This window comes from Phyllopteryx taeniolatus, chromosome 14 (assembly GCF_024500385.1).
Source record: "Phyllopteryx taeniolatus isolate TA_2022b chromosome 14, UOR_Ptae_1.2, whole genome shotgun sequence".
Classification (NCBI taxonomy): Eukaryota; Metazoa; Chordata; class Actinopteri; order Syngnathiformes; family Syngnathidae; genus Phyllopteryx; species Phyllopteryx taeniolatus.
Window position 1 is genome coordinate 22,004,680 of NC_084515.1, and position 19,852 is coordinate 22,024,531.

Genomic DNA, 19,852 nt, shown 5'->3' on the forward strand with positions numbered 1-19,852 from the left:
CGTGAAGCACACATAGTGTAGCGTGGCGAGGGCGGGCCTAGTGACGTAGGCCCGAGGCTCTGGCTGTTTATTGTTCCTTCTTCGGCGCCGACACACCAAAACAGGCGAACACGCTGACAAGCAGCTTTCTCGCGCAGTTTACGGAGGTGTGATAGTCTGAGCGACTGACTGCGCAACTCGAGGGCCATGGCATACGCTTACCTCTTCAAATACATCATCATCGGAGACACAGGTAGGCTGCAACGAGCTCGACAAGACGTCGGCAGTCTGCTAGCGGTTAGCATCTTGCTAGCTGTCCATTTCCGCAGTGTTGGACGTCCAATGACGTGGTAAAAGCACAGACGCGGAGGTGGGATGGCAGTTCCCGTTCAATGCCGTTAACGCATCAGCACAATTTTATATATTTTTTTTAAAGTCACGTTCAGCAAGTGTACACGTGTCATGTCAAACGATGGGAATTAAACAAAAAAAATTGTAGCTGTTGACGTTCGCCCAAACAATACGGGCCTCTGGTTCCATTGCATTCAGGGTGGGGGTGTTAGCCGCAGCCAGTTAGCTACGTGAACTGCGTCGCCAGCCTTTGGAGTTTAGAGCACCAAATATTACGCAAGTGACTATCAGCCCAGTAAACAACCATGTGTGACATTCGGAATATACCACAATCGAATCATCAACGTCGGTTACAATAAACGAGTGCGCCGAGGAGGAGGAGGAGGAGGAGGAGGAGGAGGCCAGTTGGGAAAGCCAAGCCCCAAATATGCCCTGAAATGGCGTAGCTCGGTTGTTCTTTTCGATTCGTGTACACGGCGAGTGAGTGCTGGCTTCTCGGTCCTCCGTATTTGATTTCTATGGAGATGTTCGACGCCTGCGAGCGCTCGACCGAGCTTTGATGTTTTCATCTGGACGGTTGCCGGTCCACTTGCGTTGTGGCAGCAGGTGTATTTTTCCGGTTTCACAAATTCGAGACCCCAAAATAATATGAAGCGGCTAGCTTATTAGTGGAATGCTAATTAAAAGACAGCCATATCAAACATACCTGCCAGGTATCAAAATACATCAGACAACAGCACCCGGTGTATTTCATTTAGATTTTAAGTTAGCTGAAGAATATTTTTTTAAATTTTAACTTTCATTGAGGCAGGATTTTTTTTTTAAATAGTTGGATATTGGTTTTGTATTGCGTGTGTGTGGTGTCCTGAAGAGCCTGTTTAACAATATGCTTGCTTTTTATGTTTAGTAGTGTGCAGCCATTGCTAAGTTAGACATTTACAAGCCTGCACTTGAAATATGCAATGCTTGGAAAAAGTATTTGCTGCTTTCCTGAATTCAGATCCCCCCCCCACATACTGTATCATTGAAATCTTTCAGATCGTCAAACCAATTTGAATCTATCACAAAGACAGCCCAATAATTATAAAATGCAGTCTAAATGCTGATTGCATAATAAGGGGGAGAACAATCTCAAACTATATGCTAAACTACAATTTAAAAATAAATAAAAAATTCCCCCTTGGAGGCTTGTGTAGCCTGTTGATGCACACAGTTTTCCACTGAATATATGGCGGCAAACAAAGAGGAGCTAGTCTACTAAAGAGGTTTCATCAGTCTTTTGGAATTGACAAATCGGGTTTGCAGTGTCAAGACAATGATCTAAAACAGTCTTTTGCAAAGTATCTTTATGTGCCGTTTAAACCGAAAGCAAGTAGCACGACCACATAATTTCAACATTTGAAACAGACACACAGCAGCAAACGTTGCTCTGTGCGCAACACAGAAAACTTCAGCGAAGAAACGGGCAACGCTCACTGAACATTGCAAAGACGTGGTGTCCGGTTATGTTGCAAAAGCAGTCATTTATCCACATACCCATCCACTTTAATGGTGGTTGCAACTGTTTTGATAAAGTACAAACAATCTGTCATGGAGCTGATCCAAATGAAATACAGACTTCCAAAAAGTTTTTTTCGTTTTATTTTACACTACGCAAATTATATGGCATGTACCTGGAGTAGGCTTGTGCGATTATATGCTCGAGATCGAAGCTCGTGATAAATTTCCCATCGATCTCGATTATGACTTCTATGCATATTTCCTTAATCTAACACATCGATAATTTGCGTGACAACAGCCAATCAGTCGTCCTTTTCCTGTTCCGCTTCCGGTTGCCAGTTGTTGTTGTTGTTAAACAGAAACTGCACCTCCTCGGCTGGCCCGGTATGTAGCGAAAAACAAAACTCCCGGTCTCACTCAGCTGTCGTCACACGGGGCACGATGCCGCCGTGTTGTTCGGTAGCCACTTTTCGTCCCGGCTCCGGACCGGAAATGGAGGCGGCCGGAAACGTCAGTTGTGTGGCGGCATCTCCAAAGCAACATGGAGCAATGCTATTAACTAGCTGATGTGCAAGGTATGTCGGTCCCCTCAAAAACAGGAAACACTGTGTTTATTCATTTGATGAACAGAATTGAGACAGAATTGTGGTAAGTCACAGATCTGGCCAAGGTGACCAAAATTTTCTTTTGCTGCACTTAAGGTTCCTAAGAGCACAGTGGCGTCCATAATCCTTAAATGGAAGGCGCTTGGGACGAACAGAACCCTTCCTAGAGCTGGCCGTCCGGCCACACTGAGCAATCGGGGGAGAAGAGCTCAGAGCCTTGGTGAGAGAGGTCAAGAAGAACCCAAAGATCACTGTGGCGGAGCTCCAGAGATGCAGTCGGGAGATGGGAGAAAGTTCTCGAAAGTCAACCATCACTGCAGCCCTCCACCAGTCAGGGCTTTATGGCAGAGTGGCCCGACGGAAGCCTCTCCTCAGTGCAAGACACATGAAAGCCCGCATGGAGTTTGCCAAAAAAAACACCTGAAGGACTCCAAGATGGTGAGAAATAAGATTCTCTGGTCTGATGAGACCAAGAGAGAACTTTTTCGCCTTAAATCTAAGAGGTATCTTTGGAGAAAACCAGGCACTGCTCATCACCAGTCCAATATAGTCCCAACAGTGAAGCATGGTGGTGGCAGCATCATGCTGTGAGTTTGTTTTTCAGCAGCAGGGACAGGGAGACCGGTTGCAATCGTAGAAAAGATGAATGCGGCCAAGTAAAGGGATATCCTGGATGAAAACCTTCTCCAGAGTGCTCAGGAGATCAGACTGGGCCGAAGGTTCACCTTCCAACCCGACCATGACCCTAAGCACACAGCTCAAATAACGAAGCAGTGGCTTCAGAACAACTCCATGACTGTTCCTGAATGGCCCAGCCAGAGCCCTAATTTAAACCCAACCTGACAGAACTGGAGATGATCTGCAAGGAGGAATGGCAGTGGATCCCCAAATCCAGGTGTGAAAAACTTGTTGCATCATTCCCAAAAAGACTCATGGCTTTATTGGCTCATAAGAGTGCTTCTACTAAATACTGACCAAAGGGTCTGAATACTTATGGCTGTGTGATATTTCAGTTTTTCTTTTTTAATAAATCTGCAAAAACTTCAACAATTGAGTTTTTATTCTGTCAATATGGGTACTGCGTGTACATTAATGACAAAAAAATGAACTTTCAAGCAATCCTTGAATTAAAGTCCTGTCCCGAGCACCGGTGACCACCAGCACACGTTTTTCCCCATTTTGTTCGTATAATACACACGACGCAATGCATTGTTGTTGTCGTCGCCATGGTAACGAGTGTATCCGGTCGCGTTTTGAGTTGACAAGATAAAACCCCTTGATTGTAAAAGATGGGATGCGGTGGTATCTGAATAGAAGATTTTATTGCCATAGTGTAGTCGTGAAAGACCAAATTTGTCTTGTCGTCTGATCCAGGCATTACGTGTCTGTCTCAGACGTGTCATCTGTCCCACACTGCCGACTTTTTGTTGTTGTTTTTTTTTAAATAACTATTTGCGGTCAGATATTCACAAAACTACGTCAAAAGACACGTGACAAGGCTAAAAATAAACTAGCTTTTCGATTCAAATATTCCAGTACTGTACACGATGGTGACGATACTGATCATGCTGGTCAGATTGGTGTAAAGTCTAATATATTTATAGAGTCCAATCCAAAAGTATTGGAACGGCGAGGTTAATTCCTTTGTTTTTGTTGTATACTGAAGACATTTTGGTTTCAGATCAAAAGATGAATATGAGACAAAAGTTCAGAATTCCAACTTTTTTTTCATTATTTTTACATCTAGATGTGTTATACAACTCGGGACAGAGTACCTTTTGTTTGAAGCCACCCACTTTTCAAGTGAGGAAAAGTATTGGAACATGTGACTGATGGGTGTTTCTAGTTGCTCAGGTGTTGCCTTTTAGATTGATTGCTTAAACATTCGATAGTGCTTGTTTTTGGCTTTGGGTTTGTCCTGTGAAAACTGCATTTACTGTTAAGCAAACATGAAGACCAGAGAGCTGTCTATGGATGAAAAGCAAACCATTTTGAAGTTGAAAGAAGAGGGAAAATCGATCAGAGGTATTGCACAAACATTAGGCACAGCCAATTTAGAACGTTCTGAAAAAGAAAGAGACTACTGGTGTACTGAGCAATAGACATCGAACAGGTCGGCCAAGGGTATCAACAACAGTTGATGACTCAAACCTCGAAAGAGCTGTGAAGCGTTGTATAGCCTAGTAAGCTATAGTGCTAGCACTAATGGTTGTAAAAAAATATTTGTATCAGAATGCTTTATTTAACACACTGTACGATTTGCACTGTCATATGGAATGAATTTTGTTTTGTAATATGACTAGATCAGATAAAATATGTTGTTAATATAGTCGGTCAGAGCTGCTAGGAATGCAAAGTTATGTCCTTTCACCATCGTTCCTTTCATACTGTCTTGCGGGTTTTTGTTTGCACATTAAGGGCAAAAGTCCTGTTTGTGTGTTAATTCCTCATTAAAAAAAAAAAAAAAGATCATTCTAGCAACAGGTTTTTCATGTTTTTGAGATTGTAGGGTGAAAGCTGCAGCTAGCTACCAGTGTGGACTAGCTGGGTCATTCTCCAGTGGGGAGCAACAATGAGCAAAATGAAATGCCAATATTTTGAGGGTAATAGCCCGTCAGCAATATACAATTGTGAGGGGGGGGAAGAACTATGAACTAGTTTTGGAACAGTGAAATTGGTTCAAAATTTTGTATTATGAACTGGATTAGTCCATTTTTGGAACAGTGGACACAACTTTCAACTGCTTCCCAACACTGTGTGTGGCTTTGTTTATTACGAAGGTGACAAGTACGGTATGCAACCATATAGAAAACATAACATGACTGACAGGTGCCTTTGCTTAGTGTAGTCACTGTGGGACATACGGCCAGTATAGTATACTCCCATCTGATGATCTGTAAATGGCAAGTGGTCAAGAGTCAAGTAGGTGAAAAATGTAGCCAGAGAGGAATAAGAGTAAAATGGGTCACGTACCCGTCCCTGTGCGATTAACCTGCAAAAAATTGCTCCTCAAAATTATAAAGTTGCTCCTCACATGAAAAAATTATTAGCAAAATTGCTCCTCAAAGGGGAAAAAAAATGTATATTTTGAGCCTTGAAATGTCTTGGGTCATCATCAAAGACATCTCTCGGGAAATGTTAGATAAGCCTTTGTTTTTTGTTTTGTTTTCTTTTTTTGTCAGCAGTGGTTTTCGCCTTGGAACTGTCCCGTGGATCCCATTATTGCTGAGTGTTTTCTTTGGGTTTAGTCCTGTACACTGACCTCCATTGAGGCCACTAAGGCATGTAGATCTTGTGTATGTATGTTGTTGTGGGTTCTTTTGTGACCTCCTGGATGAGTCGTTATTGGACTCTTGACCGTAAGATATGGATTCCAGCGTCTGACATGACTGGTGCGTCCACATTGAACGGCTGCTTGGTACGTGCTATTTTATTACGCCTCCCCGGCTGCCAAGCCGCGGAGTTGAAAGTTCTTTTTGCGTCCGGTGTCAACGCATTGCAAGTCTCTGCTCATCACCTCCATGGTCGCGAATAAGCTGCACTTCCTACAAAAGTGTCACGAGGGGAGGATGTGGAGTGGCCAGGTGCAGACGCGTGGTAATTGCTCAGCTATCGTTACAAGCAGTCACAAAACATTGAAATAAATGATTTGGTGAAACAATACACTTGTCACATAGTTCTGGCTGGAACCGGGTTTTCGCGGACAGTAACCAACTTTGAACAACAAAATAACAGGCCAATTAATACGAATGTAGTAATATAAATATAAAATAATACGTCCACACAGGACGCCGTGGCGGAAATGAATTATAACATCACTGAACACGTCACTTCAGAATGGGAGCATCTTAAACGTATGTTATTATTAATATTTGTATTAATAATTATAATATTAAAAAAGCCACACACCTGTCTATATAAGACCTTACAGCTCACAGTGCTCGTCAGAGCAAATGAGAATCATGAGGTCAAAGGAACTGCTTGAAGAGCTCAGAGACAGAGTTGTAGCAAGGCACAGATCTGGCTAAGGTTACAAAAACATTTCTGCTGCACTTAAGGTTCCTAAGAGCACAGTGGCATCCATAATCCTGAAATGGAAGACGTTTGGGACGACCAGAACCCTTCCTAGAACTGGCCGTGCGGCCAAACTGAGCAATCGGGGAAGAAGAGCATTGGTGAGCGATGTAAAGAAGAACCCAAAGATCACTGTGGCTGAGCTCCAGAGATGGAGTCGGGAGATGGGAGAAAGTTCTAGAAAGTCAGTTTTTGGCCTTAATTCTAAGCGGTTTGTGTGGAGAAAACCAGGCACTCCTCATCACCTGTCCAATACAGTCCCAACAGTGAAGCATGGTGGTGGCAGCATCATGCAGTGGGGGTGTTTTTCAGCTGCAGGGACAGGACGACTGGTTGCAATCGAAGAAAAGATGAATGCGGCCAAGTACAGGGATATCCTGGACAAAAACCTTCTCCACAGTGCTCAGGACCTCAGACTGGGCCGAAGGTTCACCTTCCAACAAGACAATGACCCTAAGCACACAGCTCAAATAACGGAGTGGCTTCAGAACAACTCCGTGACTGTTCTTGAATGGCCCAGCCAGAGCCCTGACTTAAACCCAATTGAGCATCTCTGGAGAGACCTGTAAAAGGCTGTCCACCAACGTTCGCCTGACAAACTGGACAGGATCTGCAAGGAGGAATGGCAGAGGAGCCCCTAATCCAGGTGTGAAAAACTTGTTGCATCATTCCCAAAAAGACTCATGGGTGTATTAGCTCAAAAGGGGGCTTCTACTGAATAGTTCTGGCTGATATTTCAGTTTTTCTTTTTTAATAAATGCATTAAAAGTTTTTCTTTTTTTAATAAATGCATTTTGCAAAAATGTCAACGATTCTGTTATTATCTGTCAATATGGGGTGCTGTGCATTTAATGAGGAAAAAAGTTAACTTAAATGATTTTAGCAAATGGCTGGAATATAACAGTGAAACATTTAAGGGCGTCTGAATACTTTCCGTAACAACTGTAAAGGTGGCTTGCAAGGATGACAAATTTCTCAACCTCTTCAATTCTATTGAAGAGTAGACCACCATTCTTGCAATGTTATTTTATGTTTATTTTCTCCAACTTTTGATTATGCTTCTTATCAAATATTGTCCCTTTTGGCTGTGAGGTGGGACAATTAATCTTTTTACTGCTCCTTTAAATTTTCAAAGCATGAAATGGATAAGGAGAAGCGGTTAAAAAAAACGGCTGGATGGATGAAATGATCCAAATGTGTAATATTTGCTAATGTTGATTCTCTGTGTGCATTTTTTCAGGTGTCGGAAAGTCATGTCTATTACTACAGTTCACAGACAAGAGGTTTCAACCTGTTCACGACCTCACCATTGGTAAGAAAGTCTACTTTTTATACATGCCTTTCTCAGTAAAGATAAACTGTATAGAATGTGGATGGATGGATGCAAACACTGACTTAAAATATATTCAGCTGATACAGTGCCATGAAAAAAATATTGGACTCCTCCTCAAATTTTGTATAATTGAACCAGTGTGTGTAATTTCATCAAATAAATGTAAATATCAGAGAAAGATAACCATCCATCCATTTTCTGTACCGCTTATCCTCACAATGGTCGCTGTCTTCGGGCGGGAGGCGAGGTACACCCTGAACCGGTCGCCAGCCAATCGTAGGGCACATTGAAACAAACAACCATTCGCACTCACATTCACACATACGGGTAATTTAGAGTCTTCAATCAACCTACCACGCATGTTTTTGGGATGTGGGAGGAAACCGGAGTGCCCGGAGAAAACTCACGCAGGCACGGGGAGAACATGCAAACTCCACACAGGCGGGCTGGGATTTGTACCCCGGTCCTCAGAACTGTGACGCAGATGCGCTAACCAGTGGTCCACTGTGCCGCCTCTTCACATTTTCTTATCTACAATACAAGAAAACTCCAAAACACAAGCGTTAAGCTTTGCATCAACAGTTTGTCAGTCCCAATATTCCCCTCTTGGGGGTGCTGTTACTTCACTTTTCAGTAACAGCTTATTACCACAGGGGTCCTCTTGTTGTTGTTGTTGTTGATAACGGAACCTTCCAAAGGGACAAATTCTCTTTGATCCGACAGTTTGTGCGTTTGCAGATCTATTGATAAGTTAGTCCAGAGCTTACACTTCTGGTCATTGTACCCAGTGGGTACGAGTTAGTTGGTTGAGATGCACACAATTTACTTTGGTGCAACCTCTTATTTCTCCCTCTTCTAAATTCAGGCGTAGAGTTTGGAGCGAGGATGATCACCATAGATGGCAAACAGATCAAACTGCAGATCTGGGATACGGTAAAGTATAGAGTTTTTAATTCTATTGTCCGGATTCACATTAACTATAATAAATGATATATTTACATTTTTTTACACATTTAAAATCAAGTGTTTATTATGCTATTTATTTTAGGAGTATATTCATGATCAAGTGTTGAGTTTGCAGGTTACACAATTATGAATAATAATTCACAGTTTTAGTTAAGAACATATGTATTGCTATAGTTTACAGTGGTGCAGGATTAATTTATTTAGCTGCTCAAGTGGGCAAAGTAGTAGAAACTAATTATTACTGGTAGTATGAAAATGAAACTATTATTTTGTAAATGCAGATTATTATTATTATTTTTTTTAATTCTTTTTTTATATATATAACTCTTGAATTTCATTTTTTTTATTTATTTATTTTTTTTAATTCAGTGACTTATCTGTGTATTGTGTGTAATATGCATTGCACCATCTGACCAGCAGGGTGAGTCAGAACTCTATTACAAATGTTTCACCGCTGTAAAAGACTGGGGGGTGGGGTTGAGCAGAAAGCCAAGCGATGATGTCAGTACTTTGCTGATGACACATCTCAGCCTCCTGCAGGCTTACCTAAAGACTAGTTAGACACGTCACCTGTAGTTCATATGTTCTATGAGTCAAAAGATATAGTAAACGGGCTGCTGTTTCTGTATCTGGACATCATACAATGCCACTAATTTACCTGTGTGTTGTACAGCAGCGCTAACTTACTGACTGTTCCCTGGGTAGCTGGCCGACTGGCTCTTTGCTTCGGTTGACTCACAAGTTCTCTGACTCAGTGACCGATTGCTTCATCCACCACCAGACTGGCTGACAAAGTTGGATGACTGGTTGAGTGATTCATCCACCGCCTGCCTGTTTGGTTTAACAGCTGAGCTCCACGCAGTGCCGAGCTGCAGCTGCTGGCACAGAGAGCATTTTGTTTGTCTGTGGCCCAGATGAGACACAGGCAACATTGTGACTGTACATTGGATGGAGACAGGGCGTGAATAGACATGGCTTGGGGGGTGGTCAGAACGCTTTCTGGGGAGTGTAGCGATTGGGGGTGGGGGGTGTGCGGGTTGTTGGAGAGAATTAAATGATGATGATGAGTGATGTAAGGAACAGATGGTGAAGGAGAGACAATGAAAACAGGAATAATAGAAAGGGGCTCTAAATGAACATGAGTACCCAGTGGGCTGTCCTTTATGACATAAATGTGACATCAATACAAGGTAATGTGAATTTCCTTATCATTTATGCATTGGGAAACTGAAGGTTTGACGCATCCTCGGAGAGAAAAATAAATTGTGAAAGCTAGTAAGTAAGAGAGGACTCCACATTGTATCCAGTTACAGATACTGCTCTGTCCTGTCTTCTCCACAACTGTCTAAAATCCTGGCGCTGGAGTCTGCTTGAGGAATCAGGACTGGAAAATCTCATCGGCTGAAATGAATCTCCTGAATCAACAAATACTGGTGTTTTCTCGGACAGAATGACCAGACTGTAGCTGCATCAGTCCAGTTAGAAGAACACAAGATCGGCTATTGTCTACACCCAGTTGAAATATTCAAAATTCAATTTCTCTCGATGAATATATGTATGTTTTTCTCTAGGCTGGTCAAGAGTCATTCCGGTCCATCACTAGGTCTTACTACAGAGGAGCAGCAGGAGCACTGCTCGTCTATGACATCACGAGGTAAAAGAGCCAATCACTGACTCTTAACTGCGTGCGCTATAAAGGTTAATACTTGTTGTTGAAGTCTTTGTCTGCACAGAGATCAGCAATGTAAAATATCAGGGTTGCCAAGTAACCCTGTACAGCGGCAGTAAGTGGTTGGGAAGAATAAAATGTCTTCAATGGACCACCTTTCAATATGTCACAGTCCTGTACAAACAGAATCACAAATCAAAATACAAAATATGTTGCTGATCTTCACATTTTCGACAGGTTTATTGTTTATGCATCGGGTCAAAGTTTGCTCTTGACTGGACTTTGCCATGTGAAACCAGGGAGACTCTTCCACGGAAACATGGCGTTCTTGTCACTTCTTCGAGCTAGTGGTGCCTTGAGATACGGGTTCAATTTGTTTGTTGACCACACCTGTAACTCAAAACGCTTATCTCAAATCATCTTTGCCTGTTTGAAATGCCCTTAATCCATTCCAGCCTTCCCAAAACATGTTGTAATGTTTTTTAATGAGAACAATAACATTCTATGATATCACACTTCTGCAATGCACATTATGCTGCTCATTCTGGCGTGCAGTATAAGACAGACTTACAGATATACTGTACTGGAGAGCCAGCTCCTCTCTTCTCAGTACAGCAGTCATATTAGTCATTCTTCACAGAGGATAATAAATATATGCCTGTGAGTATTGTTATATTGTCTGTTGCTGCACCGTTTGTGTGCAGATATTCATCCGTTGCTTAACTGGTAACTAACAAAACAGCCACGTGTTTGAAGTAAAATGGAACAACTATTAATGTTTACAACCGACATTAACTGTCCGTTGTCTCAATTGAAGAAACAATACAATAAATATAATGCTTATTGTAATTAGGATTTTGCCATGAAAATTATTTAATTTTAGTAAGTAATTTTCAAATTTTTATTTTGTTATTTTTTTTTCGCCATGTCAATCACAAATCTCTAGTGCGGACCTTCAGCCTACTGTGGCGCGGACAGCTAGTTTGATATTTTTGGGCATGTTTACAGCCAATGGTAACCATTCATTGTCTCAGTTAAAGCGACGCTACAATACAATAAATATATCATACTTGCTGTTGACAGTATTTTGCCATGAAAATAGAAAAAAATATTTATTTATTTATTTTTTTCCCCCCAGTCCGCAGATAGGTGTATTTGTGAATGTCGAACCGCGAATATGCGGGAGTGCACTGTAGTACAGTTTTTTTTAAGAAAACATAGTGCTCAACATGAGTACCATAATTGAGTATATCACCTTTGGAAAGTAAGCTTTCTATCCATTTTTTTCACTGACCAAGAAAAAAATTCAAAATGTAGTAAATTCTGTGGTTAAATTCTTGTGAATTAGATGTTATGTCAATCTAAAATTTTGCTTTGTTACTTTGAATAGTGTGTGCAAATTTTTGCAGCGTTAATTACAATTTTTAACTTATTTGTATGATAGATCTCATTTGCAACCAGTGGCCTACATTTTTACGACCATTTAAGGTCCCATAGATCCTGGAAGGAAACTCCAGGTTTTCTAACAAATAGCTTGATCATTTTCATCATTTCATTTTAATTTATTTACTTTGAGTACTGTAACTATGAATGTCATGTTCTGATTAAGTCATGTGTCTCTTTCTTTCCCTTCTGTTTTCTCTTATAGGAGGGACACTTTTAACCACTTGACGACCTGGTTAGAGGACGCTCGCCAACATTCCAACTCCAATATGGTCATTATGCTCATTGGCAACAAGAGGTTTGTTTTTGTTACGGTAAGAGATGGAGTGCATGTTTGAAAGATTAGGCCATGAACCCTATGGTAACAGGAGCATTTGGTAATAAAAGGGGTTGGTTGGAAATGTGCATCATCTAGATCAATGTTCCCCAACCTTCTTTGCACCGCGGACCGGTTAGGAGTCGGGATTTTTCTCACGGACCGGCTGCGGTGGCGGGCGTGCGCGCGCGCATGCATATATATGCACGCACACTCTTGCCTCGCTTCTGCTTCCTCCTTCGCCGTTCGTGGTGCGTCCACTGTGGGTGCGATGCACGAGTGGGGGTCGGAGTTATTGTAGGCAGCCAGACCAGGCTGCAGTTCCGTAGCTCCTCAATGAGAGTAGACTTTTAACTCCGTAAAAGTAGTCTGCCTGTGTTGAGCAGAAATCTATGACTGTATCTGTATCAGAGCGGACTTGGTGCGTGAGAGTTAACGGTTGCGATAAACCCGTAATTTAAGTAGGACTCCTGATATAGTGTAGTTCCGTTTGCGAACGTTTCGTTCAAAAGAACAAATGTTTTCAGTAAACGTAATGAGCTGAATTAGTTTATGAAATGATTTCGTTCTTTGAGCTCTGCCCCCGTTACAGAAGCGTTCGAGCCGGCTGCGACCCGAAACGGGAGCGTTCTGTGCAGTCTCGATGTGTCAATTGAGAAGATCCGGTCAATTTTCAAAGTAAAACACATTGACACGCGAATTGCAATACAACAGAAATTATATGAATTGGTCCTTCTTTCTCTGCGTCCCGGTTGGGGACCACTGATCTAGATGATGATCCTATCTTTTGGACCAGGATAAAATATTGCTGACATTATAAGATTTAAAAAAAAATCTATTGAAATAAAATTTATTTCACAACACTATTGGCTCACTTTGTACCTAAAGTGAAGTAATGTGGCGTTGTGCAAGATAGCTGCATGTCAAAACAGAGCTTGTCAATGTAATTTCAGACAACTGTACTATTGTTCTTTGCTTGATATGCTTTCTCGTTACATTAATGAGGAAGTTGCCACAAACCTCGGTTTGTTACTGACCAAATGCTGGATTTAGATGTACCAGCTTTTGTAGCTCAATGTGAAAATCAATGGCTTCTGGTTGTTGTTGGATTGACTATAGCTCACAGGAAACATGTAATTGACCTTGGGGGTTAGAAAATGACATTGTGCACCCCAATAAAAAAAAAAGGTGTCGAATAATGGTCTCAACTGTTGACTGACTGGTTACTTCCTCATTTACAATGAATTTTTACACCATTGCGTGTTTTTACGTTCCAGTGACCTGGAGTCACGGAGAGAGGTAAAGAAAGAGGAAGGGGAAGCTTTTGCCAGAGAACACGGCCTCATATTTATGGAGACCTCAGCCAAGACTGCCTCGAATGTTGAGGAGGTAATAACACACACTCACTTGCAAGAAAATGTCATTTAACTTAATAAGTGACCAAAGTCTTCTTTGTCCAGAACATATTTTACTCGTCTGTCTTGGGAAACAGAGGCAATCACCACTACTGACAACATTCATATAGAACCCCAATTCCAATGAAGTTGGGACGTTGTGTTAAACAAATAAAAACACAATACAATGATTTGCAAATCATGTTCAACCTATATTTAATTGAATATACTACAAAGACAAGATATTTAATGTTGAAACTGATAAACGTTATTGTTTTTAGCAAATAATCACTACCGTAGAATTTTATGGCTGCAACACGTTCCAAAAAAGCTGGGACAGGGTCATGTTTACCACTGTGTTACGTCACCTTTTCTTTTAACAACATTCAATAAACGTTTGGGAACTGAGGACACTAATTCAGAATCAGAATCATCTTTATTTGCCAACTATGTCCAAAAAACACACAAGGAATATGTCTCCGGTAGTTGGAGCCGCTCTAGTACGACAACAGACAGTCAATTGACAGAGAACACTTTTGAGAAATAGACATTCACCAAAAACAGTCACTGAGCAATAAAAGGTTGCTAGTTATCTGGTAATGCCGGTACAATTATTTATTTTAAATTTTTTTGACAATTGTGCAAAAAGATGCAGAGTCCTCTAGCAATTGTAAATACTAATTGTTGAAGCTTTGTAGGTGGAATTATTTCCCATTCTTGCTTGATGTACCGCTTCAGCTGTTCAACAGGGTCTCCGTTGTCGTATTTTCATAATGCGCTACACATTTTCAATGGGAGACCGGTCTGGACTGCAGGCCAGTCTAGTACCCGCGCTCTTTTACTACGAAGCCACGCTGCTGTAGCATGTGCAGAATGTGGTTTGGCATTGTCTTGCTGAAATAAGCAGGGGCGTCCATGAAAAAGACGTTGCTTGGATGGCAGCATATGTTTCTCCAAAACCTGTATGTACATTTCAGCATTAATGGTGCCTTCCCAGATATGTAAGTTAGCCATGCCATTGGCACTAACACAGCCCCATACCATCACAGATGCTGGCTTTTGAACTTGGCGTCCATAACAGTCCGGATGGTTCTTTTCCTCTTTGGCCCGGAGGACACGACGTCCACAATTTCCAAAAACAATTTGAAATGTGGACTCGTCGGACCACAGAACACTTTTCCACTTTGCATCAGTCCATCTTAGATGAGCTCGGGCCCAGAGAAGCCGGCGGCGTTTCTGGGTGTTGTTGATAAATGGCTTTTGCTTTGCATAGTAAAGTTTCAAGTTACACTTACGGCTGTAGCGCCGAACTGTATTTACTGACATTGGTTTTCTGAAGTGTTGCTGAGCCCATGTGTTGGTGATATCATTTACACATCTTTTTTTTTTTTTTTTTTTTTTTTTGCCCTGTTCGTCTGTTAGGTCAAGCAGAATGGAAAATCTGTGTCCCTTTTATGCCAGAACAGTTTTACTGTGTCACAGTGGCATTTTTAAGCTTCCGCTGTGGTTTCTTAGTATTATAATTGAGGTTTATTGAGAATCAGACTTGATCACACGAACAGAACAAAGTTTCTAGAAGGGAGAGAGAAACAAGGACAAAAGACAAAGCACTGATTGTAAACAGGATGAGAGAAGTAAATCATTACATTATCTACAACAATGAAACATTAAATATGAGTGTTGCATGGGGCTGTAGTGCTACACCCTGTGCGGGAAGGACAGGACAAGATGGAACAGGACAAGGACAGGAGAAGAAGCAGGACAAGGGTCGTGAACCCAGCTGTACAACTGAAGTGTGGTGGGATTTTGTAAATTATGAAAGTCTACAGGAGGAGAGAATAAGTGAGGGGATACACAAGCGATTTGCATATTCATGAATTATTTGTTGCAGTAAGTGCGTGACCCCACATCCAGTGAAAGAGTCCTAGGGGTGTGTGCCTGCTGATACATCCAAGTGAATTGACACTGTTTTACATGCACAAAGACTGACAGAAGTGTCCTGTAATTGCTGAGGACCCCACCCAATCAATCGAGGGGCGGGATCAGGCCAAGGGGTCCACCCGAGAGCAACCCGGCAGACGGGACACGTCCCACACCGAGGGACTCAGGATGGTCCGCCGGCCCCACAGAGGCGCCCCGACAACTGGCCACCCAGTGAGGGACCGAAGGGACCCAATGCCACACCCCAGCAAACCCACCCACCGGCACACACGCCCCGCCACCCCAACCAAACCCCACTCTCCTCCCCCAGGAGAGCGAGACGCCCCCCACAGCCCGCGATGCAGCCAGTCCCAGCCCGAGGGCGGGAGAGTGTCCCTTGTTTGTTGATCTGCAGGAGTCCATGAGTTTGCTGTTATTGGGAGTATTGTTGATTTTGTCCAGTTAATAGGGTAGTCTGATATTTGTGAAAATGTTTTAATGAGATTGAAGACTGCCTGAAGAGAATACTTGGGTTCCTGTAAGTAAAGAAGAATATCATCAGCATATCGATTGATTTTGTGTTCTGTCACTAGTGAGCAGATACCTTTTAATATTAGCATTCTGACGTATAGCGACAGCAAGAGGTTTGGTAAATATTGCAAATGGCATTGATGAGAGTGGACATCCTTGTCTGGTTCCTCTTTGTAATGTAAAACTTTGTGAAGTGATCCTATTTGTGGTGACTGTCGCGTTCGGCGACTTGTATAATGTTGCTATCCAATGTATAATTGAATCTCCACAGCTAAATTTGCGAAGTACTGCAAACAGGAAAGCCCCTTTATCAAAAGCTTTCTCTGCGTCAAGTGACATGATGATTGCGTTTAGATTTTTACGCTGTAACATGCTTATTAAATTCAACAGACATCTGACTTTATTTGTGGAACTTCTACCCTTAATGAAGCCTATCTGGTCATAGTGGATTATCGACAGAAGTACCTTTTCAAGTCTCGCTGCGAGGGCTTTCGAGATAATCTTGATATCTACATTAATCAGTGATAAGGGCCGATAATTTTTCGGGGGAGAGTGGGGTCTTTACCTCGCTTTAGTAATTATTGAAGCTGTGTTCATGTGGCTACTAATTCTACCTTTATCGTTTATCTCATTGACTGTTCTGAAAAATAGAGGCGCTAGTATTGGCCAAAAATGTTTCATGAATTCAACAGGGATTCCGTCCGTCCAAGCCAGGCGCCGTCCCGGTTGCATATTTTTTAATGTAATTCTGTGATGGTTAAAGGAACATCGAGGCTGTCTTTGATTTGTGTATTTAATTGAGGGATGTTTCGATCCTTAAAGTTTCATTTCTTTTTGATCTGGGTTGTTCAAAGATGCGTATAAGCTGCTATAAAAATTGTAAAAAATGTCATTTATTTCTAGCAGTGACTGTGTACAGTGGCCATATGAATCTTGAATGGCTGTAATTGACTTTTCTTTATTGCGCTGAAGTTGGATCACAAGGAATTTTCCCGATTTTATTATTGTACTCAAAGTTAGTGTAGCTTAATCTGTTCTTTCTTATAACGTCTAATGGATGTTTTGCCTTTTGAAGTTGGTTTCTCAGCATATCTATTGGATTAATTGCATATTCTTCTGTGAGGTGGTTAATTTTTTTCCTCAATTCCATTTTCCAATTTTTGTTCTTGTTTTTTTCTTATACGAAGAATATGATATGATTCGACATCTCAAAACAGCTTTCCGGGGGTTCCCACAACAGAGATGGGGACGATGTCTGTTTTTGATGCAGTGCCGCCTGAGGGATCGAAGGTCACGGACATTCAATGTTGGCCTTGCCGCTTACATGCAGTGATTTCTCCAGATTCTCTGAATCTTTTGATGATTATATGGACTGTAGATGATGAAATCCCTAAATTCCTTGCAATTGTACGTTGAGGATCATTGTCCTTAAACTGTTCGACTATTTTCTCACGCACTTGTTCACAAAGAGGTGAACCTCGCCCCATCTTTGCTTGTGAATGACTGAGCAATTCAGGGAAGCTCCTTTGAGACCCAATCATGGCACCCACCTGTTCCCAATTAGCCTGTTCACCTGTGGGATGTTCCAAACAGATGCTTGATGACCATTCCTCAACTTTCTCAGTCTTTTTTGCCACCCGTCCCAGTTTTTTGGAACGTGTTGCAGCCATAAAATTCCAAGTTAATGTTTATTTGCTAAAAACAATAAAGTTTATCAGTTTGAACATTAAATATCTTGTCTTTGTAATCTATTCAATTAAATATAGGTTGAACATGATTTGCAAATCATTGTATTCTGTTTTTATTTTTGTTTAACACAACGTGCCAACTTCATTGGAATTGGGGTTGTAAATCTCAGTGACATCTGCTATTTCACGGAGATCAGTCTTGCCTGTTAACATCTGATGTTGAAATTAGTAATCTCTATTTCCAACAAAAAGACCCTCACAGAGATAATGAGTCATGTTATGCACTAGGATGATGATAAAACCGACTTCCCAAAGTGGTTTATGATGTAAAAGTCAATGTAGTATGGATTATCTAAAACACCTTGAAGGTACAGTTGAATTTTAAAATGTGATTATAATTGTCACAGAAAACTCACACTTCCAATACCAAATTGGCCATACTGACAATCACTCAGATCTTTGTGAGAAATCTCTCGCTCAAAAAGTCAATTGCCTTAAATTTGTTTTATGTGGTATTTTTAGATTGAAGAGTTGTGTGCTGCTTGAATTTATGAAATGTTCAGATTTGCAAAGCGATGGTGTTGTAAAAACAGTGAAAAATAATTCTGTATTTTTTTTCACATTATAAACTCTTAAAACCTGCAAAAACACTGTAACTTGCATGCTGGATCAGTTAAAGCCAGGAGGTATAGAAACGTAACTGCTTGCCCTCACGGATCTTTTTATTACTTCATCGACTAACGATATGTGAGTTTACAATTTGACGAATGTTGCTGGATTCTGTGGTTAGCCATTGTTGTTTTCGTTGAGACATACTCAGGCATTTTCCTCTACCACTATCTGCACTTACCTTGAAATGATAATAGTGTTGTTTTCAATAACACTCACTTTCAGACCTGTTTTCAAATGTTTGATTCAGCATCCAAAATGCAGTTTCTGTGGAAATGGAACAGCCAAAAAGACACTTTTATAACCAGTTTCAGTTGAAAGGGGTGCTATGTACAGACCCTTTCCCAAACATTTTAATATCATGGAAGTTTATTTCCATAATTTAATTCAAAAAGTTAAACTTTCATAGATTATAGATTCAGGGCGCATAATTTAAACCATTTCAAGTATTTCTTTGTATTTTAAATTTGGGCTTCCAGCTCATAAAACTCACAAAATCAGGAATTCAATAAATGTGAATACTTTGAAGAAATAAGCCCAAATTTTGCAGGCCATAAATGTTTTAAATGGGGTGTCACACACTACTAAACTCAAAGCACCTGCACAGGTTTCCCCAGGTGTCATTAAATTGCTTCAGTTTGGTTTAATATGGGGAAGACTGCAGACTTGACAACTGGCCAGAAGACCATCATTGATACCCTCCACAGGATGGGTAAGCCACAAACATTCATAGCTAAGGAGGCTGGCTGTTCACAGGGTACTGTGTCCAAGCATATCAATGGAAAATCTAGTGGAAGGACAACATGTGGCAGGAGAAGATGCACCAGCAAAAGAGATGACCGTGGGATTCAGCGGATTATCAAACAGAGAAGATTCAAGAATCTATCAAAGATCCAGAAAGAGTGGAATGAGGCGGGAGTCACAGCTTCAAAAACCACCACATTCAGACGCATCCAGGAGATGGGCTGCAACTGTCGGGTTCCTCGGGTCAAGCGCTTCTGAGCCTGAGCAAACGTAGGAAGCGTCTCAACTGGGCCAAGGAGAAGAAGGACTGGACTGTTGGCCAGGGGTCCAAGGTCCTCTTTTCCGATGAAAGTAAAGTGTGCCTTTCATTCGGGGATCAAAGTCTAAGGGTTTGGAGGAAGACTGGTGAAGAACAGAACCCAAGCTGCTTGAGGTCCAGTGTGAAATATCCACATACAGTCAAGATTTAGGGTGCAATGTCCAGTGCGTGTGTTGGTAAACTCTGCTTTCTTAAATCCATGGTCACCGCAACGGTCTACCAGAATGTTTTAGAGGACGTCATGATTTCTTCTGCTGAGGATCTGTATGGAGATGCAGATTTCATCTTCCAACAGGACCTGGCCCCTGCCCATACCGCCTGAAGCACCAAAATCTGGTTTGATGCCCATGC

At 41.5% G+C, this 19,852-nt stretch overlaps 1 protein-coding gene across 3 annotated transcripts in view; it reads left to right on the forward strand.

Moving 5' to 3' along the window:
- The first annotated feature begins 44 nt into the window (after window positions 1-44).
- rab2a (RAB2A, member RAS oncogene family) overlaps window positions 45-19,852 on the forward strand; it is a 31,914-nt gene continuing 12,106 nt past the window's right edge. Inside the window, exons 1-7 of one of the 3 annotated variants that reach the window (XM_061796407.1) lie at window positions 738-2,405; window positions 2,532-3,330; window positions 7,750-7,821; window positions 8,708-8,775; window positions 10,380-10,462; window positions 12,126-12,218; window positions 13,514-13,625. In XM_061796407.1, coding sequence (XP_061652391.1) covers window positions 8,728-8,775; window positions 10,380-10,462; window positions 12,126-12,218; window positions 13,514-13,625 — 336 coding nt within the window. In that variant the 5' untranslated portion in view covers window positions 738-2,405; window positions 2,532-3,330; window positions 7,750-7,821; window positions 8,708-8,727. Of the gene's footprint in view, window positions 233-737; window positions 2,406-2,531; window positions 3,331-6,553; window positions 7,156-7,749; window positions 7,822-8,707; window positions 8,776-10,379; window positions 10,463-12,125; window positions 12,219-13,513; window positions 13,626-19,852 lie in introns of those variants that run through there. The other 2 variants (XM_061796406.1, XM_061796408.1) reach the window with 2 other exon arrangements.